General features: G+C 41.7%; 1 protein-coding gene across 12 annotated transcripts in view; it reads right to left on the bottom strand.

The window, feature by feature from the left end:
• KALRN (kalirin RhoGEF kinase) overlaps window positions 1-25,388 on the bottom strand; it is a 465,384-nt gene that overhangs the window by 116,773 nt on the left and 323,223 nt on the right. For all 12 annotated transcript variants that reach the window (XM_063161744.1, XM_063161745.1, XM_063161743.1 and 9 more), the window contains exons 25-33: window positions 25,017-25,126; window positions 23,255-23,324; window positions 21,499-21,588; window positions 17,375-17,467; window positions 16,937-17,048; window positions 15,644-15,834; window positions 15,134-15,235; window positions 14,305-14,447; window positions 13,067-13,169 (exon numbers count right to left, since the gene is read on the bottom strand). In XM_063161744.1, coding sequence (XP_063017814.1) covers window positions 13,067-13,169; window positions 14,305-14,447; window positions 15,134-15,235; window positions 15,644-15,834; window positions 16,937-17,048; window positions 17,375-17,467; window positions 21,499-21,588; window positions 23,255-23,324; window positions 25,017-25,126 — 1,014 coding nt within the window. The remainder of the gene's footprint in view (window positions 1-13,066; window positions 13,170-14,304; window positions 14,448-15,133; window positions 15,236-15,643; window positions 15,835-16,936; window positions 17,049-17,374; window positions 17,468-21,498; window positions 21,589-23,254; window positions 23,325-25,016; window positions 25,127-25,388) is intronic.

Below are 25,388 nucleotides of genomic sequence, written 5' to 3' on the forward strand. Positions count from 1 at the left end.
ATCAGTTATAACATTAAGAAAAGCAGACGAATGGTCTCATTCATTAGGATCAATTTCAGCAGTTACTGTATTGCCCTTATCAGCAAAATGCCAGGTTTGTGGATGCAAGTGCCACCTTTCAGATCTGCACCTGGGGAGCACATCCTGGGTCTCCTGAAATGCAGCAGTGCTGCTCTTTGTCTCTCACAGCAAGCAAGGACTTGGGAACCAGCAGATGGAAAATAAGTTGTATATTTGTTTAAAAGACATCCGCTTCAGCCCAGCTCTTACTTAAATATCTTATTCTTTTATCTCCCCCCTGACAGGGAAAGTGATTTGTTCCTTTCCTGGAGGCAAATCCTGCTCCTACTGAAACAAAACCCTGAGCAGCTGATCCTGAAAGGCTGGATGTAATGTGGATCTATGAGAGGCCCAGAGCCAGATGTTCACCTGGTGAACAGTGAGGTGCTTTCCTTGACTTGAAATTAAACTCATTTACATATCACCCTGTTTCCTTCGTATTTCTTCAAAATACTTACCTTTTGTGCCTTGCATCTCTGACCTGAGCAGCTGCCTAACCCAGTACAACAGCACTCACCATCCCTTCTTGCCCCTTGCAGTGCCACATAACTAATTGCACTTCAGCCTCAACAATTTTTTTTTTTTTTTTGTGTGGAAACGAGCAGCCAAGTGCTCATAAATAACACATGGGCATCACACAAAGAGAAGGTCATAAGGCAGGAACTCGATGAGCCTGAGAAAGTGTTGGTTTTAAAGTCCTTTCTCAGTCCTCAAATTTCTCTCCCAGAAGTCTGAAGGACAGAGGATTCATAAAGGTAAAAGGTACCAAAGGTTCAGTTCCCAGGGAGGGCAGCAGAACTTCAGAGTTGGAACGAGTTTCTGCAAAATAACTGCACTGAGGCCAGAAGCTAAAAAAGAATCTGAAACCTCTGAGATTTCAAAAGACAACGTGCAAAAACAACCCCTGGAGGCCTGGTTTACACCTCTGCTATATCTGAGAGGCAGAGGCATGGGGATGCTGCCATAGTCTGCTCAGCCATTGCAACAAAAGCCATTCAAGAACCCCAGTCCCCAGCCTGTCCCTGCAGACACAGCTGTTTAAGGCAGAACAGAGCTGGGCCAGGCTGGATCTGCTGCTGGGGAGGTTCAGGGGGCCATCAGCCTTTCAAGTGCCCCAGCTCACACGGGAAGCCTGCACAGTAGGAGACTGTCCAGGATGTGTCCAGGATGTGAAGGCAAAGACCAGTCAGCCGAATGCCATTCTGGCCATTTTATAGGTAGTGATGGATAGAGAACATGGCCCTGACACTTCTAAGTACAAACAGTTAAATTCATACAAAAATCAGCTCTCACTGCATTATCTGCAACAAGCCAGAAGGCTGAAGTTTCTCTCTGTGCATTTCAATTTCCTTTCTTTTCTCTCTATAAATGTCACACTTCTAACTGATGGTTTAATGAGTTGAGTGTTAAAGGAAAATCACATGGCTTGGCTAAGTGCTCCTTCTGCTGGGTAGACCCCTGCTGTCCTTTCCTGTTGACTGCTCAGGATCATGCAGTAAATATCAACACTAGAGAACTTCTAGTTATAATGCCAGCTGAGGCCCAGGACCTGTGGGGCACAGCTGGCTCCCACCCTCAATTCTTCCTGCAAGCTGAGAAGGATCAGCACCTCGAGAGATGGTGCCCTAAAGACATAAAAACTGACTCTTGTGAAAATAAATAATCTGCAATCAACACACAGCTTTTCTCCATGCCAGTGGAAAACACGCATGTGTGGTCCAGCCTTGTACTTTCAATAATTGTTTATTTGCAACCATGGTCAGGCAGTGATGCTGTAGTGTCAGGGAAAATTAACCCAGGCAGAAAAGGGCTTGTGGAGTTGTGCCATGTTTCACACTCCTCTGCTCCTTGCCTGCACACATTTGAGAAAGGAGAGTTTGATTTGGATTGTTAGTGGGTTTTAAATTATTGCAAGACACAAACAGAAAAATAAAGTTGATCTGGGCAACCACAGCACTTGAATCCTGGACACAAAGGCTTGGGGAAAGCTTTGGACGCCTCTCTCCCTTCTGTTAGCTGCCAGTAGCAAGGCATGCATGTGGTTTACAAGGTGGGGAGAATGCTGAACCCAAGGCAGGCAGGTGCCTCCTGGGGCAGCCTGCAGCAAAAATACTTGGCTGGAGAACAAATACTGCCTCAGATCACTGAAAAGGCCGTGAGTTTGCAGACAAGCAGAAGAAACCAGAATAGCCCTTCCCGTAACTCAAAGCCTTTTCCTAGCTACTTGTCCTAGAGGTGAGAAAAAAAAGAATCCCAAACTGGGATTTAAGGAGAAAGAGAAGACAAAATAATGGTTTATCGAGTGGTGTGATCACTTTCTCCGGTCCTTTCACACAGAACATCCCAGTTCTCAGGAAAGCTTTCACCTCCCTCAGCTACTTTGCCAGCCCTGTGCTTCCCTGTGGCTTGCCCTCCATGTCCCATGCCTCCTTCTGTTGCCTCCCAGTCCAGCACCTGTGTGCTTCTGATACTTCATGGTCACAGCTGTGCTCAACCAGGCAACACACAAAGACTAAAGTTAAGAGTTAAAATCAGTTATCTCACTATCTGGCTGCTCCCTCTTGCCCATAATCAGGCATTCCACCTTGTACGAGGGCCATGCCACAGGAGAATGCATCAATGAGTTTTATAAAGTTTTATCTACATGTTTGGATGGAGAAACATTTACCAGCAGACAGCAAGGTGAACAGAAGTATGAGCTGAGATGGTAGGCTGTGAGATTGTCTCAAGAACTGATGAGCTCTGGAGACACACAGTCTTGATGGCTCCCCAGGAAAGGATGAATTCAGCACACCAAGAGTCAGCCAAACCTGGATAAGGCCACCAGCACACACTAACATCACTCAGAGGTGAGGCAAGGTGGCAATGGGTGCTGCTGCAGATATACACTTAATGAAAGCAGAGACCCTTCAGCAGAATTTCTGAACACCCACCTAAAAGCTGCTACATGACTGAATTAAGGGTATAAGTATTGTTTGTGAACTGTATTTTCCTGGCTTGGTTGCCTTGATATGAAGAAAAAAAGGAATTTGGAACTGTTTCCTTTAGTCCTCTACCTTCACACACAGTTTTTTTCCAATACCAAACCTCTTGCTAATATTAACTTCAAACTTGAATGATGTCCAGTGTCCTCTAATGTCCTTGATCAATGAAGTTTAGTGTTGCTCAAAGGTCAGCTCCTAACACTAAGTTCTGATCTCACTTAAACTTTTCTTCATTTCTAGACAGTTACTCTGTGTTATCCCTATGTGCCCTTTATAGCTGGAACCATCTTGTTCCAAGGTTTTCTAAGTTTCTTGAACAAACCTGGCATCTCTAGTAAGCATTAACCACACACAAACTATGAATTCTAAAATGAAAAAAAACCTATGCCAAAAAGAAAACATATTGTTCCTCCAGAGGGATATATTTTATATTGTACATCCAAATTAAACAAACACACTGTAATCACCAGAATGAAACCCCAGAAACAACTCAAAACAACAGCACAGGAAAAATAAACATGAACTCAAGCTCTTTGATGAACAGGAGGAGAACAATCAGATTTAGATGAGGACTTCTCATTTAATGGCAACATAGAAAGTCGAACTTAAGATGAAATTAAAAAAAAATAAAAATACCCTTTTTAAAAACAAGTTCTGAATACTGTTTGCTCCTTTCTTTTCATGCCAAGTACTTTAGATGATCTAGTGGCCCAAGAATGGATACAGAGACAACCCCAGAACACTGATTGATGATTCCTGTTCTATTTATGACCTCATTTGGAAGGGACCCCATAATCTATCCACTTTTAATTAACTATTTTTTTCCTTTAATCAACAGATTAATTTGGAACACCAGGACAAGGCTGAGGCAGGAGTGTCCATTTTTTGTCCTGAGCAGGCTGGTTCATGTTTAGCTCATGTTTATTTATTTTTGGGAAGGGGGTCTGGGCAGGTGCTGTGTACCCCTGTAAGAGGGGATGGTGCAGGTCAGTCCATGGCAGCCCAAGGTGAGGAATCACCTCAGCAGTGTCACTCCAGGACTGGCATCCTCTGCTGTGCACGAGGGGCAAGGACAAAGGTGAAAAGGAATTGCTCAGGAGGAGGAAGGGAAGGAACACAGTGTTAGTTTTGATAAGCAATAATAGGAAATGGCCTTTAATGAATTACATTAGTGGATGTAGAGGAGGAAGGCACTCAATCACTTGATCTCTTCAAATACATATGCTTTTGTCTAACCATTTTTGCTGGAAAAAATTCTAATTTTGACTAACATGAATCAATTTGAACTTTTCCCCAATCAAAGACCAGTTCAGAGATAGAAACTCCTCTCCCACCTGAAATCCAACTCAATTTCTAATGCAAGGTAATTGGCAACAAATCTTTGACATCTGATTCTTTGAAAATCACAGCACATTTATAAAAGTCAAACAACAGCTGGTGCCTCTGCAGAGCTGAAAAACAGAATATCCTTTAATTCTTCTGTACAAATCAATAATTTATCTTAATCCTTCTGTTTTAAAATAATTGAGATTGGCCATGCCTTTGAAATAAAACCAGGGATTTTCCTGTACTTCCTTTCTTTATAGTCTGATTGTATCAAACTCATTCACTTAAACATCCTCCTAACTTAAACATCCTCTTCCTTCACAGCAGGCATCAAAATATCTTTTTTTGGTTGTTTGCTTAGTAATATAGATTTATTGATATGGAGTTTATTTCCTGTCATGTAAGACCATAGTTTTGTCCACAGCTGAGTTTCCAACCATCTTTTAAAGGGCAGCACTCTCCACTATATTCTGTATATTTTAAAATTACAGCCATCCTGCCTAAGCAGATTCACAGGTGCTTCAGAAGTGCCTTGAGATTGAGAAATATGATATTTGCAGTGGATTTAGGATACTCATCATATGAACTAAGATGATATGATTATACAAACTCTGACTGTGTGCCTTGCACCTCTCTGGGGAATGTGTCCATCAGTATAGAACCTGATTTTCACGCTGCTGGCAGGAACAGAAAGGAGAGATCAAGTGGGTGACCACAGAAATTACTTTTAAATACCCTCAACAGGAATGTGTTGATGTTTATATCTACAGTGTTCTCAGGAGACCTTCAGTTTGAAGGAGTTGTATACATGTGTTTTATCATAATGGGACTTATATTTTCAAGTGTTACTGATTTACTTATTTTCCACCAAAGGATGCATTAGGTCTAGAAGACCTAAGAATAAAACTGAAAGCATAATGCATGCTTATTGTTATGTCCTAAATGCAAAAGCATAACTTATTTAAGTCAATAGCAAATGTTCTTTATGAAATGGATAGCAATAGAAATGAAAATTTACAAAATTACACACTCTATAAAAGAAGTGGAGCATATTCTACCTGCCCTGGATGTAACTGCAAGTTCTGCATGGAGGAAAATGCTGAAAAGACATCTTTGAAGAACTCCTTTCTGTAGGACATCACTTTCAGGGACTTGCAATTGAATTTGTTCTCAGCATCTGATCACCCCACTGAATTTGGATTCATATTTGCAGTTATTTATAGCCACAAAAAAAACCCCAAACTTTGGAGAGATGTTAAGAAAATATCTGCTGTTTCTTGCACAGGCCTGGAAATAAACTTGTGGGTGCTGAGCAGTGACCCTGCACTGACCACTACAGGAATTGCTTTCCTTTGGGGAAAGAATTGTGTCCAAGAATTTTGAGTGCAGAGATCCCACTAAAGTTCAATAGCACTTTGAGAAATCCCAGCTGAAATACTTAAAATGCATGGCAAATTTCATGCCTGTCTTTTATGAAGCTATTTCCTGGAAATATTACCCAAAGAACAACGTGATTGCTATTTCCATGGGCACTACAGATGTTTTGGCTTTGCTGTTATTTTCACAGAGTGAAACACTCAAATCTCTGGGAAATTTCTTGGTAAAATTCAACTACTAGATAAAAAAAAAAAGGCCTTGGGGAAATTCATCCATTGTCATCAACCCCTTGGTAGGTGTGTGGGAAATTGTCCAGCCACGCAGTACAAGAAAAGATGAACAAGGCTTCACTACATGATTAGGACTTTCTCTAAAGTCCCCTGAATAATCACTATGAAGTTTGAAAGTGCTTCCAACAAGTGTTATATTTTAAGAGCAGCTGACCATGGTTTATTTTGTTTTCCAGAAGAACCTTTTTCAAGAAGGTTCTGTGAAACAAGACAGCCTGTGCCTGGTGCTGCCTCCACCCACAGCTGCAGCAAGAACTGGCTGGCAGCAGAAAGCAAATGTCCTTACACTCAGCAGCACCTGCACCCCTGACAGAGCTCTTTTCAGAGGTAAATCTCCTGATCACCTCCCTGGTACATTTAGAACTGGATGCCAGAAAAGACAGATAACATGTAACTCAAGCCAGGATGGAACATGGCTGAAAATCAAGGTTGGTAAGAGTTACTTTTTGATTGTTTTGAAATCTGATTCCAATCCAGGGAAGACCAAAGTCCCTTTTTTCAAAGCTCACAGGGAAAAAAAAAGTGCCAAAGGCCCCAGAATTGTCCTGGGAGATCTGTGCTGTAGGCAGAGCCAGTATTAATACCTGAGCTGGAGATTTCATGCTACATGCAGTATAGATCACTAAGAGCTGCTCTGGCTGCAGATGGCAGGTGGGTAAATTCCTGTACAGCTCCAAGCCACAGTGCCTAGTGTACAGACAAATAAAGGCACTGTGAGACCTATCAGCCAAATCCCCAAAGCAGAGATAAGGTTACACCAAGGCAGAGCGCAGGCCCAACACTGAGCAAAGAGTGGTTGTAATTATTTGGGTCCCTCTGAGGTTCAGAGTTTTCTGTGAGTGCCCACAAAAGTTTGCACTTCATTGCACTTACAATTCAAAGTAGGTGCAGCACTTCAGTCCAGATTTCCTTCATTTGGAAATCTAAAAACGTACTTTATACCTTGCCTGTTTGAGTGTGTTATATTTCATTCCAAGAGCCTCAAGTTAATTTTCCAAAAGACTGAAAAGCATCAAATTTAGAGAGACAAGTAGAGCTCTGCAAATCAAAAGCTGGAACATTTAATGATGTTGGCACTGCTGCATTCCTGATAAGAAATACAGGAAGCAAAGTCCTTACTTATACTTAGGAAAGAGAGAAAAAAAAGAAAAGTGCCACAATAATATTACTGAACATCAACGATTAGAAAAGCAAGTTCATGCCAAATCAGGCATTGCCAGCAGAGATAAACCAGTCTCATTTTATCAATTCCAAATGTCACTTCAATGACTTCAGTTTCAGGGAACCATTCACAGTGAAAAAAGATACATACATTTGTATATTTTTCTCAGAGAAGAGCTGATTTTATAGGGGTCCTAACCAAGATTCTGAGGCAGAACTGAGAGGCAGCCTCCCAAAGCCTAAGGAAATGTTAAGAAATTATCATTAGAGAGACAGAGAGATGTCAGCTCCTGGCTGAACAATTTATTTCCTGGTAAGATAAACATTTTGCTACTACATGACAGTATCTTCAAAAGAGTTAACCACCTATAGCTAGCGAGCCCTCAAGAAGGCTAATTAAAGTGCCAAAATGTTTTATGTCAGATTTTCCTTTGATCACTATCATGTTTTCTCTTTTCCACAGGTGAGGGCAGTAGGAACTCAGTGTGAGAAATGCTCTAATGCTAGGCAGCATCCAAGCAATAGAAATACATCCTCTGGGGCCATAATTCACTCCTCTTTATCATATCTTCACAGGAAAAATTCACTTAACAGTCAGCAGTCATTTTCTGTTACATAAATTTAGTTTTACTTGTGGTCCCATAAATCACCAGTCCCTGCAAGGAAGCAGCACTCCAGACAGTGCACTGAATTCTGGCATATTCTGCTGGGACAGTGGCACAATAACCACAACAGTGCTTACAAAAATGAGACCAAATCAATCCCTTCCTTTGCTCTTTAGAAACTCACAGTTGTTTAATCTAATCTAATTTACTGAGAGTAAAATATCTTGGTGGGAGGAAGAAACCTCTTCAGGTCAATGCCTGGCAGATAAATTGATGGCACCAATCACAGTGCTCCAGAAAACAGGAAGACTTCTAAATACTCCTGATTCTGTACTTAAGTGAGTCCCTGCTTCACCACCACTCCATATTCCCCTGATCCTGCTCTCTCTTGGCTCTGCCACAGAGTTTACACTGCACCTTCCAGCTTCCTTCCCACCAGCTGCAACTCACAGCACCCACTGACCACTGGCAGGTGTTTGCTATTCAGGTCAGTCCCACTGCTCAGGGACTCCAGGCCATGGTGCCACATGTTTTGGCCATACACAAGCACTGCTGGGGCCAACAGCCCCTGTCCCTTGATATTCCCCCAGCACTGCAGTAGAAATGTGTCCCCTGCACGTGATTCAACACAGAGCTCAGGGGCAGTGAGCGAGCGCTTCCCGTTTCAGCAACAACATCAAAGCTGTTCTACCTTGATTAGAAGCTTCTCAAGAAAAGAGAATTTGCCCCTAAGTGACTTGTTCTAATAAACCTTAATTCTAAAATCTCCCCTCTTGTACAAATTACCTTCAATTAGAAGAGTGATTATTCCCAGATTTTATATAATGCCACCAATGTGGAAGAGGTCAAGATCTCAGTCTCATGGCTGCTGAAAGATGAGCTGAGTATAGTATCTAATGGAAAAGATAAAAGTGTATAATGTGGATTTATTTTTAAAGAGTAAAACGTTTTCAGTTCACATTTCAGAGCCTTTTTCCACATCCAAAAACAACAGTAGGAAATGAGAACTGCTCTCCTCAGTATTCTGCAAAAGCCAACAAAAAGGAGGCCATTGGAAGCTGGACCAGTATCACCAGAAACAGCTGTTTCACAAGCCAGCAGCTCAATGGGCTTAACAAATGAGAATGCCCTGCATGTAACATTTCCTTTATGCAATTCCCCACTGCTTTGAATCCAAATATAAAGACTGAAATCCTGTCTGCTGTGAATAGGGCAAGGATTTCTCTCTAAGGAGAGGATTTTAGATAGCAAGCTGAAGAGGGCTTACTGTATAGAACAAAAGCTGTCTCCTTTGCCTTTTGGAAAAGGATGAAGAAGTTTGTGTAGTGGGTTACCTAGGACCTGACCTGGATGCTCAATGGGAATTGCAATTACTGTAATAGTATTCATTATCTATTAATTCTTTAGCACTGAGTCTGGGTCATCAACCCATTTCCCTCCTTCTGTATAAAACTTACACAATCCAAATGACAATTCAAATAATTATTTTCCTGTGTATGAGTTATTTTAGATTATAGATTGCATATAGAAGTAGTAATGGATTGCAAATGGAAAAAGAAACATTTTATATGTTCTCTCCTTCTTTCATTTTACAAAGGTGCAGAACTTACTTGAAGTCTTTGTTTCTACTACACAGTATTTAATGAAAATGAAATGTTTGAGCCTGTAGATAATTGATTTACTTATTTTTGACAGAGAAAAGCCCAAGGAAAGTAAAGATATTAAATACTCATATCCAGATTTAAGAAGCTACTTAATCATATATTTAAACAGACCAGGACATTATTATTTTTTTTTTAAATCAGGAGAGTCTTATATATAATCACCTGACCACTGCCTGCAGTCAGGAAAGTCTGAATACTTAAGGTCTTAAAGGCTTAAACATTTCTGGGGTCAGGCACATAACTGGTATTTTCAAAGCAGAGTTTGCCACCATAAAGGTTACAAAAACAGGTCTGAATTCAGGCCTGCATCATGTGCTGGGAAAGTGGAGGACAATGCTGTAATTAATGTACAAATGTAATGTTTACATGAATTTTTGTCTCCCCCTGCAAATTTCTCATCCAAACAAGGGGAAAAAGGGAAAGGGTAATGTGCCATCAAATGTAACTTTGTGATGGCATCCAACATGTGAGTGACAGAGCAGAACCAGGACTCAGCCCCCAGTCAAAGTGCTCTATCCTCTGTGCCAAAGGATCCCCCCGATAAATATTGTGGCCACATTCACATGTCTTGAGAGAAAACAAATCCTCACCGAATTTACAGTAAGGCTATTTCATTCCCACTTAACAACAAAAACCTTTTTTCTCTTTTTAGGAGTTTGAAATGCAAAAGTAAAGCTTAGCTCCAGGGCTGTGCCATGGTGAGAGAAAACAGAAATTACAACTCAGGAGGAGTTGACTCACAAATAAGTTGAAAGAAACACATGTGACTTGAGGCATGAGGAGTGTTGTTAAGCAGAAGTGCTACTTGAAATTGAGAATCTTTGAGAAGTTGTCATTTTCTTTGTCTAAAATGTTGTTTGACATTCTTGTCTGAGCATTCAACTAATGTGTTAGGCAATTCTCAGGCATAATAGCAAGGTTTAGGGAAAGGACAAAGTGCGTCAGCTAAATCTTTGAATTCTTTTGGTTTCAGAGAGTAATATCATCTCCTACATGTTACTTGAGAATTGCTTCTGGCATGGAGTTAATACATAGACGGTCCCAAGGCAGGATGAATCTGCTGCCATCCTGGCATGCTGCTGGCAGTGCAAGGCTCTTGGCATGGGTCTGCAGATGAGGCTGCTGTGAACAGCCAGAGTTCCTAAAGGTAGGAGCTCTTTCCATTGGCTCCTCTGGATGGAAAACTCACTGGGGTACATAGAGAAGTCACCCATGGAGGCTACACCTGCAAAAAGCTTCTAGTCTTGACTCTAAACTCATGGGAATAAGTCTGCTGACTATGCTGGAGTTAAATAGGCAGGGAAACCCCTGATTGGCCTGATTGTTGAACTCTGAACCCACTGGAGCTGCCACCAGCCCCACAGGAGTTAACTATAGCATGTATGCTACAGTGTGTGCCATGGACTGTCAGCTCTGCCAAGAAAACCTACCTGGAGAGCATGATATGGTCCTGCCTTCCAGTGCTGATAACTATGTGAGAATATAAAACCTCCCAGGCCAATCTCATTTCATTCTGACTCTTCTAGAAGAAAAGCTCAACTACACACTGAAGGAAAATATCCCATGTGTTAAGATGTCACCATTGGGAGCGCTTTCAGAGCTTTGGATCTGCTGACAGGACAGTCCCTGCACAGCAGGTGAGCACAATGTCTGAGTGAACATGGGTGTGACTCTGCCAGTTCAGCAGGAGGCAAGGCAGCTCAGCTTCATCTGCCACTAATCTGGGTAACACTGTGCAGAAAAAATGAGAACTATAAAGAGATGCGGGGAGTTGATTCTCCTTGGAGCAAAGACATGATAATGCAGCACTCTAGGAGCTGAATTCTCCACAGTATTCTGGCATTAGCATCAGAGACAATAAGGAAACTGTTCAGCAGGAGCTGCCTCTCTAGTTAAGGATGATACACTGCTACCTCAGGTTCAACAAAGCACATACAAGCAACATTTAGCCTTAGCTGTACACTCCAATTGTATTCATTAAATGTACAACAGGACACAAAACCACACAGCCTTAAGTCAGCAAGTAAAAAAAAGTTAAAAGCATGACACAACCCTTTCCACAGTGGTAACAACTTTTTCCCTGTGCAATCTTTACTCAGTTTATCTCATACACATTTGCTGTTCAGTTGAAACAAGGTTCTGGATAGAAATTCCTATAAATGTTTCCAGTCTTGCATCCTTAAACCAACTCCTGCCACTCTGGGCTGTCTTTCAGGGTACACAGCCTGTGTTGGCACCATGGCCCTTGTATGCAGCTGCAGCATGCAACAGAGAGCATCTTACCTGGAAGTGGCCAGAATTCATGCAACCAACACAACGGGCTGGGGAATGAGCAAAGCTTAGGTGAGGGCTTAAAATAAAGCATGGGCTCAAGTACTGCACTAAGTCAGGGCCTTTTAGCAGGAATGATAAATGTGAAAAACACAGAAAGTAAGACAGGTCCATGTGGATTGAAGACTTCTCAAACATCGGGCAAAGTATTTGCATACATTACAGTGGCCTTTGGATTGTGAGGCTTAGCACTTTTCTAAAGCACATTATTGGACAAAAAAGTTAAATCATGGGGACATGCATTCAAGATAAATACAACAGATGGTAATTTATTTGCAATGATTATATTTCAGAGTCCAGCTTTAAAAACAGTGTCTGCACTGAACCTTACCTGTGAACTTTACAACCAAAGCTTGGACTTTGATTTTGTGAAGACACCCTTTGACCTTGTCTGAGTGGCAGCATAATGAAAGCTCTGACAAATATGTATATCTATAAAGGCATGGGAGAATTCAGCTTTTTTCAAGTTATATGTGATTCCAAAACAATGTGTGAAGAGAATATAGGCATTATCTCAGGGGATATGACAAACCCCATCAGTGTAGCTAAGGTAATTATTAACTGCCCATTTTCTCCTAAATCAACTGCTAATTCAGTAGAAGAGCACAGCTGAAGGTGTCAGGGTGACAAATTCAAGTGAGGCATCCTAGTGGAGCTGGGGATCTGGACTCAGACTGTCTGACAAGTAAAATGACAAGTATGTAAGTGCTGACAGCGTGCAGCATTCCAACAGAACCCAGCGTGTCTCAGGGCCATCCATATGCTTCAGCATATGTCTGTGAGGAGAGGGGTCCACAATCACAGTCTCTGCAAATGGGAGGTCTCCCAGGCTCTCAAGATAGCAGCCAGGATCCCAGTGTTGCTGCATTAATTGGTGGCTAAGTACCTGCATTCCCTCCAACAAACAACTGCCTTCAGCTCAGAGGGAAATATGTAACATAAGCAGCTGTTTGCTCGTTCACAAGCTGGGTCTCACAGGACAAGATTTACTAGGCAAGAAAAGGTTGCTCTGGGCTCTTCCTTCAGAGCCAATTGAACCTCTGTGCATTACCCACAAACAGCAGCAGTAACAGAGATGTTAGTGTGGAGAAGAGCAGTACTGACAAGCACACAGAAACAGACTGGGTTTTAATAACCTGGTGAAGGGGAATACCAGTTTCAGCTCACTCAGCAGAAGACAGGTTGCCTTCTTTTGCCTTCTGTTCTATTTTCACTTACATTCTTCTGGGGACAATTACCTGCCAGGTATTTCCCCATTTCAGTCCTACCTTATCACTGTCCACTGTGTTCTGTGATGTCCTGGAGGCAATGGAAATGGTGTCAGGTTGACTGCTGCCATCCCCTTGGCTGTCTGCATCATCTATTCCATCTCTGCAAGGGAGGTGATTGGGAATCAATGACATTCCTTAACAGCACCAGCGAGCACAATGTGAGAGGTGGAGTTGAGGAGTGCTGAGTCAGCAGGACAGAGCTGGATTGTGCTAAAATTACCCCTCTGAGGCAGCTCATGATGCTATGGAGCTCTTGCAATTCGGAATGATGTCACCCTCAGCCATGGGGTTTGGATTTACACATAATCCCAACATTTGTTTAAATTTCTTCAGGAATTTAATACTAAGCCATAAAGATGCTATCCAAATATAGATAAAGACAGTACAGAGCTCTACCTATTTACCTCACTGAGGTTGCCTAACACATTTTCTTCCCTTTGGCGGTACAGATACAATTATCTTAAATGTTTATTGCTCTTTCAAAGTAAATACTTAAATAATACAAATTCTATACTTAGAAAAAATATGTCGCCATTCTGTACAAGAAAACTTTTGTATTGGAGCATGTTCTTAGAGGAAATGTCTGGATCTCTACTTTGCTACAGGTCTCCTCGGTGACTTGCTTATTTATGCTTTGATGTGTCTGTGACACAGCCTGAAGTAAAAGAGGGATAAAATTTAATGAGGAAATGAAGATGCTCAAATTACAGGTGGCCTTTGGGAATGCCACAACAGAAAAACAATTCATTATCTATGATTTCTATTTGATCCAGGATTGAAAAAATTGACAAAAAATATTTAATATTACTTGACAGGCTGAAACAAGTTTGTATTAGATGATGAAATGCAGATTATTCACTATGTATTCTTCAATGCATTGTTAGGATCAACTATGATTTTGATTGCCAAACAATTAAACATACCAAACAAGGAAAAAAATCTGGTTTTATTCAAATATGAAGAAGTAAAATCTACTTTAGGAAAGAACTATAACCTTGGACTCTGAAGAACTTTTACTGGTTTTCTCTATACTTTGGAGCATAAAATGAAAGCTCTTTGTACGTGTATCATAAAAAACATTTCTAGCTACTTTTGCCAAGACAACATAAAAAAAGCAGAGACAATGAAAACGGCTTTGACTACAGTAAAAACCAGTAAAAAGTCCACAGACACCACATTGCTGTGGATTGGGAACACACTAGTGATTTCATGTTGTGGGGAAGGACTGAATTTACCTTCTGCTGTTGTTTCTCTGCTTTGCTGGTGTCTTGGGGAGCTGAATGGGCTCTTTCAGAGCTCCTTTCAGATGAATGATCCTTTCTTGAATAACTTCCCGGATATTTTTGATCCATTCCTGTTTTGTTTCAATGCTGGACGCCTAAAGTTTCACAAGGCAGAAGGACAGAGACTTTATCATGTTCTCCTGTGCAGAGAAGACATGGCCAGCTGATGAATGTCCTGATTAACTGTTTGTCCTCTCTGCTGCACTGCAGCAGCTGCTGGAGTCCCTGGTAACCCCAGGGGACTGAGAGCACTCTGACCAGACCTACTTGGCAAGCAACAGCAAAGCAGCTAAGCTCTGGATAAATCCATTTAATGCTAGCAATACAGCAGGCTCTGCAGAGGGGAAACAGGTTATCAGTGCACAGCTGGGAATTCCTTACACAAAACAACTACAACATGGATTCTTCAGCAGAGACTCACTTGACAGAACAGGCTGTCAGCTCTGGAGGTGTGTGGAAGGGGTTGGTTGTTGATAAGCCCAGTGGCAAAGGACTAAGGGAATTACACCTCCCAGCCAAACACCCTGAGACCTGCCCTGTGTCAGTGAGCAGCTGCTCAACCCAGGCTGCCAGAGGAGATGCAATTCCAGCAAGGCTGCAGGACTGTCCCAGGTGCTACTGAGGCCTTAGAGCTCAGCTGCTCCTGCTGCAGGCCTGACCCCACAGGCAGATGGGGAAGCCATGTGAATATGACGAGGGAAGAAACTGACCCTTCATTCAGAGCTCCCAAGGCCTGAACTACAAGTGCTAAAGGCAAAGAAAACAAACAGAGAAGACTTACTTTCAGCACTGTTTTATTGTCTGAGGATGGTGTTCGTCCAGACCACAAAGCAAATTTGCAGGGATCTCCTTCAACGTGTTCAGTCACTCCCAGTTCTGAGGTCTAATGTGGAGGAGAGATGATGAAAGATTTCATATAAATGAAGCTTCATGAGTCCAGAAAACTTTGGACTTGTAGGAAGAAGTGGGGAGGCTGGGTTGGGTAGGGGAACAGGATCTTATCTCTGTTTGCTATACACAGATGAAAGGAACAGAAAAGCTCTGGGGTGCCAGGGAAGTGAATGGCTGGAGTGATCCTGCTTGCATTTCCCCCCACCCTTCACATCTCACTACCTTAAACCTCTCCAGACTCACTGCAGGCTGACTTCCAGGTGGGTCCTGCAGGACTCAGGGCCAGCCCTTCAGGGGCAAAAGTATCCCCAACCCAGCAGGGGACACATGAGCCGCCAAAACACCCCTTCTACCTACAAGAAACACAACACCCAGAATATTTTCTTTGTGCCACACCTACCAGTAACTTGTTCTTGTAAACATATTTTGTGTGTCCTGAAGAATCTTTGATCTCTTTGCTAAACACCAAAGAGATTTCAAAGAGAAACAAATGCCTCTCACGGCCTTTCCGAATGAGAGACTTGGGATCCCACACTTGGAAGGAATCCTGAAGAATCAGCTCTCCCTGGACATCAAGGTTCTCATCAAACCCTAAAGCCACAGAATACAATCACTTGTATTTATTATTGAGAAAAGCAATTCACAGAAACACCAAAGTCAAGGCTTGAAATAAAAGGGTCTTTGCCCCAGTGATAATATTTTTCTATTTTTTTTCCTACTGCAGTAATGTAATTACTTCACTGGAGGTCAAATATATCATATGTGTTAAGTGAGGCTGCTGCTTAAGTCTTGTAATAGTTACTCAAAAATAATATTATGAAGGTTTCAGTGATGGTTACTGTACACAGAGCTGCATTGCAAGAAATCCTATGCACTTCATTACAAATTCAGTTTGCCCTCCTGCAATTTTAATCACCTGAGCTTATTGAACTGCCCAGCTACTGGCACTAGTTCTTTTTTTCACTTGTTTTAGTATTCTGCTTGTTTCTTGGTTTTCCTCAAGCCAGGCTGGAAATTTTATTTTCCAAGGCCAAGAAAATGTGTGAGACACAATAAAGCATCTCAGTCCAGAATAAAATTTTTACATTTCAGAAATACTGCACACAATAATAAGCCAATAAAAAGACTTCACTTTGTGCCAATCAAACTTTTTTTCCCTGTAGTTTGAAAATATTTTTTTAATGCTTTTTAAAAAAATCGTTGGCATAACTATGCTAACATTTTTAAACACAAGCTGTTTTGTCTCAGAAAAGCAGAACTTTTGAAATGTTGAAACAGTATTATGAAATGTTTTCATCCAATAATTTTTACAGCTGTCAGCAGCTAAACTGATATTGCTTCACAATTTTTTTTGTTTAATGGAGAAGGAATGTTTTAGCTAAATATATAGATACAAATACATTGCATATGTATATGCATACATACACATATGTACATATATATATATATATATATATGTATATATATATATATATATATATATATGTACACACAAAAGATACAGATCAATACCTCCCCTCTCCCCCAAAATTCCTAGCCAGCTTTATTATTTCAAGACTTTTGGAGAAATATCATAAAGGAGCCAGAAGGTAGCTAAAAATTATCATAAAATTACAGTATTGCTACAGTCAACCTCTATTAATTTCCACCCCAAGTTACCAACAAACTTCATTTCCCAGCAGTCCCTGCCCACCTTCCAGCATGCTGACGTGCATGGCATCGTTGGCCTTCTTTGGGACACTGAGCATCACTTCCAGACCATCCTTCAGCTCCCCTTTGCCCTCCTCACAGCAGGTCAGCAGTTCCTAAGGAGCAAAGCAGACACCATGAACAAATCTGATCCACGTGCTGCCCTCACACCCAGCTGTGCCACCTGGTCCCTGCAAGCTGCTTCAGAGGCAGGAGAAAGCTGAACTGCAGCAAACCCCACTGTGGATGCTCACAAATAGTGGGGGGTCAAATAGGAATAGCTATAAAGATAAAACAAGGTGCTCTCAAGGGAGATTGTGCCCTTGGAAGATTTCTGGGGACTTTGCTTTCAGGTCATGAAGCTGCTCCCTTAAGCAGAAGGTAACTCATGAACCTGTGAACTTGCTCTGCACGAGCTGCTCTGTGCAGCTCACTGAGGTACCTTCAGCAGGAGTTGGTATTTTGTGATCCTCTGGACAGGCTTGATTAAATAAGAAGAGATGGAGTTGGCCAGCCCATGTCTTTGCTGGATTTCCTAGAAGGGATAAAAACAGCAGTCAGCCATGGAAAACTGTTAACCCCCTGCCAGACAGAACCACCCCTAACTAAATTTAGTGCTGCATCTCTGTATTCTATGTTTAGATTTTTAACCCTATTTAAGCTCACATTACATAAATGTGGTTTCAGTGAGGCAATACACAGCAGAGTCCCCCTAAGGCCACTTAAACTGCAGGGTCCCTCTGCAAGTCAAGCTAAAGCTCTGCTGAGTAAACAGGCCCTGATTTAAGTATGACTTACCTGTCATGTCATCTGGTTTCCCCTAGCTATAAAGGCTGAAAGCAGAGTCTTAACATTCAATTAAAATGAAGTGACATTAAATTAAATTGCATGAGCAGGGTGTAATTTAGCTGTCTAAACATAGGCATCGAGTCCCATTTGAGAGCCCTGCGGTAGCTGAAATACCCACATGGGAATAACAGGTCTGACACAGTGCTGACAGACCTGCTCTGCTCTGAGGTGGCACCTGGGGGCCAGGAGAGATATCCCCTCATGATACCTCCAACAGGACTGTTTCAGCACCTGAACCTCAGCCAAAATGTCTTGGCTGATCACTGTGATGTGCTCACAAATGTCTGGAGACATCACAGACCTGCTGAGGGCTGCAAAGGGCCCAGCTACCTCCCTCCAGCTCTTCCAGGGGGAGTTAGGAGCTCCTAAAAATCCTATAGGATTTTCCCTAGTGAACATATTCAGCCATCTAAAAGACTCCAAACTCATGCCCTACAGGGGCAGGTTCTCTGCTGAAATAGAAGAGATTGGAAACCCTTCTGTCTCTGCCAGGCCCTGGGCATGCCTTGCCTTGTTCCTGGCCACCAGGAAATCCTCGATTCCTAAAGAAGCAAATGGAAAAGGGGAATGGGAATTTTCTTCAGCTACTGAATTGTAAATTTGAGACTGTAAAGTGAAGAAGTTACGGAAGGTGAAGGGAGAAGAGCTTCCAAGAACAGAGATTTTCCTTTTGTATACAATCTGATTTTCTGCTGAGTACTGGGGAGGTTATTGCTTCTTTTTAGCTCCAGTGTTTGTCTTAATGCTGGGATGCAAAAACATCCACTTTTCATGCAATGTGCCAACAGATTTTTGGTTTGTTGGTTTGGTTTCTTTTACTAGAAAAGTTTTTTGGTTTTGTTTTTTTTTTTTTTTTTTTTTTTTTTAATAGCTCTGGTGCCATGAAGAAGACTCAAAAGGGAAGGGGCTGTGTTTGGGGGTTAATGGAGTTTGCATGAAGCTGAGTCATAGCTGACTTCACAGAGGAACTGTGCCTGCAGAGCACATGGCTGAGACTCAATTCACAACTGCAGGAGCCAGCAAGACTTTGGCCACGTCTGTGAACTTCCTGGAGCTGGCAAAGCACCCTTGTATTTGTAGGATCCAAGTAACAAAATTAGCCCTGCTCCTTCCCCCCAGCTCTCTGAACAGCAGGGCATGCTCTCAGCAAGATTCCTCCCCTTTGGGCACTCCTTGCCCTGCCAGGATGCTCCCTGGTCAGGCTGTGCAGAGACACAGCTGGTTGGGGGAGTGACATTTGACAAGTGCTGGGAAGGGACATTCTCCCTGCAGCTCCTACCTCTGATCCCTGAAGTGTTGGAGTAAGATCCTGTTTGTGCCTCTGCTCATTTCCTAAGGGACATTCTGGCTCAGCAGAGAAACTGTCCAAGAAACCTCATCTCTGCAGAAACACCATGCTCTGCAATGCTCCCAAAGTCACTGAGCTTTACCTTGTTCCATGCTGGTCATGCCAATCAAAAGTGCCCCGTGGCTTCTTGAATATAAAACCAGATCTTTTCCAAGATTCAAAGCAAAAAAAAGTATTCCAAACAGCAGAAGCATGTACATGTCTCAACCAAACTGTCCCAAAGATCAAAACTTGCTTAACTAAAGACACTAAAATCAACCTGATTACTTCAATAACATGCTGATTCTATCAATTGAAGTTGACAGCTAACATATGTTGGCAATCAAAAATATACCTTGCTAGCCTGAAGTACATGGTATTACAAATACTAAAATTTGCTAAACATGGAAAGCATAATTTATCCTTCAAACTACTGAATAAAGAACACAGTTTTAAGTAATGATGAACAAGACAGACAGAAAAATGGAAAGAGTGAAAAATAATAAGTCTACTGTAATTAAGTCAGCATAAACACACTATTCTCATTCCCTGTGCAATTTCCAGCTAATATAACCATACCAACAACTTCTGAATTTTATAAACAAAACACCATCTGTAGAGAAGGAAGATGGTAACCTTTATGCTTTATTAGAGCAATGCTGTAGGATAAACTGGGCACATTTCACAGTTGAGAGTTTGTGCATTGTTTTCCACCTGTCTCAACTGGTTCCATAAAATACATTGCTTTTCTCTACATACATGGCTTCACTTGCATCCTGAGAACAGCCCAGCTCTCAGCATTGCTCAGAATTCTCTTCATGGTTTCAAATGAGATATGTCACCTGTCTTTGCTCCCTCTCCTAATCAGTTAACCCTTACAGTGAGCCCTGTAGATGCAGGTTTTCCATGGCCTTGAAAGGTTCAAAAAAATTACTGGGCCTGCTTGTCTTCATATCAAAGGTGGATTTCTATGAAAGCTTATGAAATTTGAAGAACACTTGTGATTTTCAAGCAGGCTTCTTACTAAGGGGTGTTATTCTAGATAATTCACTCTCATCATCAGGGTTTTGGGAAATTCCTGGTTCTGCCTGGAAAAAAAGAACCAATTGTTTTCTCTGTATTCCTTGTGCCAGGCTGTCCTGCCCCTGAACTGCTGCCACTCCAAGATCAAGGTAAGAAGGATCCCCAGGTACTTTGCATTACCTCAGTCACTCACACTGAGTGCCTCCTTGAGGATTTTTTGGGAGGAGAGTCAGCTTTCTCTTTTTGCACAGGCATCGCTGGGGGATGGCCCAGCACCCACGGAAGGCAAACACCTCCCCTGGCAAAACAGCAGCTGCTGACACACGAATATTCACTGCTGAGCAATGTCAGGCAGCTTTCCAGCCCGTGCAGAGAGCTGCAGTGGAAAAGCTTTTAACCTGCGCAAACAGCCGACCAGTATAAACCATTGTATATACCATTTATAAACCATTCCACAGGCTCAAGCGCCACCTCCTGGAAAACCCCTTCCAGCTCCACTCGACTTTCAGACCATTCAGTAACAAGGCAAAAGAAAAAGGCGTTCATCCCTTTTCCTGTGGCTCCTGTGAGACCTTTCATTGTCGAGTGAGACTGAAATGCTGTAACTATTGGCATGTACAAACTCCAGAGGAGCTGATTTCTGTCAGCTGCCAACTCCAGCACAGCTTGGATCCTGCTGATCTGTTGCATCTGCACTTCCAATGCTTTGGAAGGGAGGTCTTAGCACTTCTTTCTTTTATTAATTTTTTTTTTAGAAAGATGACTAATTAAAGCTATAAGGTAGCAGAAAAGCATGATAAAAAAGCTATAAGGTAGCAGACAAGCATGGATAAGGTTAAATAAGAGGAAGAGCTTGGTTTAAAGGTACTCAAAAACTTGATTTTTTCTCAGCCTACAAAATTGGAATTGGACCCTAAAAATATTTATCACTGGCTGCAGCACTTGTATGAGAAATAGTCTAATTGGAATCAATGGATTTCCTTATTAGCAAAATGAAATAAATGTGGAATAGGCTGGGTAGAATTTGCAGAACAGGAGGCTAGGAGCTTGTTTTAGATTTAGGGATTTCAGGTCATAATATATAATGAAATCTGAGACTTTCATTTTATCACTAACCCAGAAACAGTGATTACATCTAAACCAGATCTTTAGAAAGGATTAGGTCTGAAAAATGCCCCAAGGTTCTCATAGGAATGTGTCTCCACACCTCACCACACACCACACCACAGCCCATCAGTTCCCACAGCACGTGATATTTGCAGTGGAATGAAAAACCCCAATGCCAAGGCACAGAAAGGAATAGCTCGAGTGTAAAAAAGCACAGAGCTGCACCAGGTGTGTGGAAGGAAAACAGCAATGCTGCTTACATCAAAGAAAGTCCCTGCATGTTCCAGGATGAGCTGGCTGGAGTCAGGCTTGTTTTTGCAGTAGGTGACATACATCTGAAATTTATCTGCCTGTGAAAACAAACATCAAAGGAAAAGCAAGATAAGCTATTTCTCTGCTCCCACAGGTTTTTATTGAGGCACACCAGGATAAATACAGGTGACAACTCTCTCCCACACACCCACCACCACCACCATCCCCACCCTGCCACCAAGCAGCACAGAAACTGTAAATTAAGAGCAGAAGAATTTAAGGTTCATACCTTACTTGAGCAGTTCTGAGGGCTGTGGGAGGCTTTCTTTAACAAATATCACAGAGGGAAGGCCTAAACTTTTAATGCAGCTGTAAAATAATTTCTAACAGCTCTATTAATGTTACTCAAGAGTTTGAGGTCTCAAAACTCAGTCATGAAGTGTTGACTCTATCACCTACTTGAAGATAAAGGCAGTCTAGAAACGGGGCAAGTGACTCACACAGTCTAAACTGGCACAAGCCAACATTTTTTACTTGAAATTCGTGACACTTGGCCCAGACTTGCCTTTCCTACTTTGGTTCAAACTTCAGTGGCTTAAATTTTATGTTGCTTTACATTTTATTTCCTAATTTGTTTACTTGTAAGCAGAAATTAAAAGCATCTGTGCACTCCCACCTCTTATTAATGTACTCTGGTCTCAAGAAGAGGGAGGCAAATAAAAGAGGAGGATGTTTTCCTTTTATTGCTATTGTATTTTTTTTCCCAGATATCTAAACAACAGGATCCTGCAATTGTGCAGGCAGCTTTGTATGTACATCTATAACCACACACACAGCTCTGGACATGTACCTTTGTTGAGATGATGCAGTCAGTACCTTAAAGTACCAGGAAGATTTTGCAGAGAATGATACATGAATGCATTCATCTTTCCTAAACAGGTAACCTGTTCTTTGTAAACAATATTTCTGAGTCCATTTCATCAAGAGTTGTGACATGTTTTTAAATTAAAAACCCATCTGAAATCATCTAAACATGCTCAGTTTTTGGGTAAGTGAAAATATTCCATCTTTACTCTTAAAATACTAATTCCTAGCTTTGATATATGAATAAAACAATCAGACAAATCACAAAGATGGCTGACTTGACTGGAAAATATTTTGAAATGAGAACAGCTTTCATACAGATAAATTACTGTAGCCAATTCCCAGAGCCTCCTACACTCACAAAGACTCTCTGCACCAAGATTTCAAAGTCCTGTTGGAAATTATCCTGGCATTGCATAATGGAATGAGTGAACACAGTGGCTCAGAAATTTGACACTAATTTCTGGAGGAAAAAAGTCGATAAAATATTCTTCATACCTTTGTGGAGCTCTCATGGCATGACTAAAATTCTTTAAGGAAGGTATATTAAGATTTTAAATGTCTGTCCTCCCAGGGCCTTTCACAGGGAAATGAATGTCACATAAAACCAGGTTTGGTTTGATGAAGTTGTGCTAAACAGAAGCCAGCAGAGGTAAATAAAAACTGTATGGTCAATACAGGACAAGGAGAGAGGCTCTGGAAAGCCTTCACACTATTGCTGAGGAGAAGGGTGGAAACTTTCACCCTGGGCAGGTGAAGGACAAAGCAGTTTTAGTTCCAGACTAGCTCCTAATCTCATTTATCACTAGGGACATAACCCTTGCACCTATTCCCAGCTTGTTCCCATCTGTACTGGAGGAATTAATTTGAATAAATAATGAGAAGCAGCAGCCTCATTACCCAGGTGACAAAGCAGTGGCCCACGTCCTCAGGCAGTTGTTCATATTTCTCCAGCTCCTTTAGAAAAATGCTGAAAAAAGAAAACACCAATGTAATTAGTTCCAGTCAAATACCCAGGAGATGCAGGATAACCAATAAGTTAATCAGAGCTAATGATCAATACTTGTATCTTGATTATGAGACTACCCAAGTGTCCAGCCAGCAGGAAGAGTGTCCCTTGCCAAGATGTGCTTTGTTTTCTGTTAGTCATGCCTAACTCCACCAGAAAGGAAAAAGAGGCAATCCCTAGCAGGGAGTCAGTGTGCTCAGGTTCCATCTGAACACAGATCTTCAACCACACCTTGTTTAGTGGTTCACACAAAGAGCAGCAAGGGAAGCCCAAAGCTGCCACGTTCCCAACACCCAGCTCAGCACACTGGACAACTTAAACAAGCTCAGCATTTCATAGGTAAGTAGTAAACTTTCAAAATGCAGATTTTTTTTAATTAGCTCTCTCTGAACAGCTTGTACAACAAGCAACACTTGTTTGCAGATAGAGCCCTGTACAATGCCTGGGTGGAAAGAAGAATATGAAACAGTTTCTTCAGCTAGAACACGTTCTGTGTTCTCCTGGAACATGTTTTCTGGACCATTCACCAGCTTTGCTGCCCTCCCTTGCACATGGATTCTGAATCAGGCTGGAGGATGCCTTAACATCACCAGCCAAAGCAGGAGGCTGTGGAGGACCCTGGTGGAGGGCACAGGGGAAATTTATTTTAGCATTGCTAGGAAGAAGTTTTAGAGGAGAAAAGATTATGTAGAAGCAGCAGGCTGCAGGAGGAGGGGTCAGAGAAAGGATAAATGACAGCAGTGAGAAGCTGTGGGACATGACTGAGGGCTGGAGGGATGGAGCTGGAACAGTGGAAGCTGAAAGAGGAGGGCGATCAGATGGCATCAGCCAGGGTCACCAGAACAAAAATATAGCACCACAGAGAAAGGGCAGGTGGGAAGGCAATCAGGCTGCTGTGCTGATGTGCTGTGAAACTGCTGGCACAAAAGCATGCATATGGCATGCTCTGCTGGGCCTTATTTATGTGATTTATCTGACTGAATTTATGTGATTTATCTGGCTGTATTTATGTGATTTATCTGACTGGGCACATTTATCTGACTGAAGCACTTGAAATGTCCCAGAACTCAAATGAGAAAGGATTCTCTGATTTGTTTTGTAGTGTAACCTGAAGACAGATTTGGAATTCAGACTGAACTTGCTGGATTAATGTCCCTTAAATGTTAAGTTTATAACTGTTTTTGCATTCACATTATACCATGGAAACAATGCCCTCTAAGCTGATCAGGTACACAGTCTTATCATAATGAGATGGAGTACTGTTAGTTACAGACTAAATACAGAAAGTCTCCAAGAAGTGGCAGAAAGCTACTTATTAACCCAGCTCATGCCAGCAGTTCCACTTTCTCCCCTTTGTGTTTTACAAGATCATATTTTTGACAGGCAAGTGTCCAGACTAGATCTTGTGCTATGAGATGGAAAGCATGCATCAGACTGCAAAGCATTGGTATAACATGACTTTTTGTTAATCAGCTGAAGTTTTGAACTATGTTCTAACTCATTTTTGTAAGAGAAACAAAACAGAAATCAAAAACTATTTTGCAAAGTCAATTACTTTACACTCAGGTGTGCACTGTACTGTAGGGGCTCTGTGCAGACACCACAGAGATGCACAAGTGCCTAAACATTAACAGAAATGGTAAGAAAACCTACTTGTTATGGAAGTCATATATCTCCTGAATATTGCCAAAGATGATGTGTTCTTTATTAAGGATCCCAGCTGGTATTTCTTCTACTCCACTTGTCATTTCCCAAAGGTAAGTCTGGAAAACACCAGAAACTCTTAATTTTGTGAATAAATGCAATTGAAAAGAATAGATCTCCCTGTTTTATTGCCAAAGGCACAGGCTGACCAGGAACTATGTATTTTGAGATTAAATAAACAAGCTAAAAAATAAGATTTTCAGTATTACAGAAAGCTCTCTAGAAAAATTCAAAGTGCTGATGCATTGGTGCTTTGAAGTTGTCTGAGGAAAAAGCAGAAATGTGCCAACAACACCTGTCTTTGCTGTCCATCTGATGGTG

This window comes from Melospiza melodia, chromosome 8 (assembly GCF_035770615.1).
Source record: "Melospiza melodia melodia isolate bMelMel2 chromosome 8, bMelMel2.pri, whole genome shotgun sequence".
NCBI lineage: Eukaryota > Metazoa > Chordata > Aves > Passeriformes > Passerellidae > Melospiza > Melospiza melodia.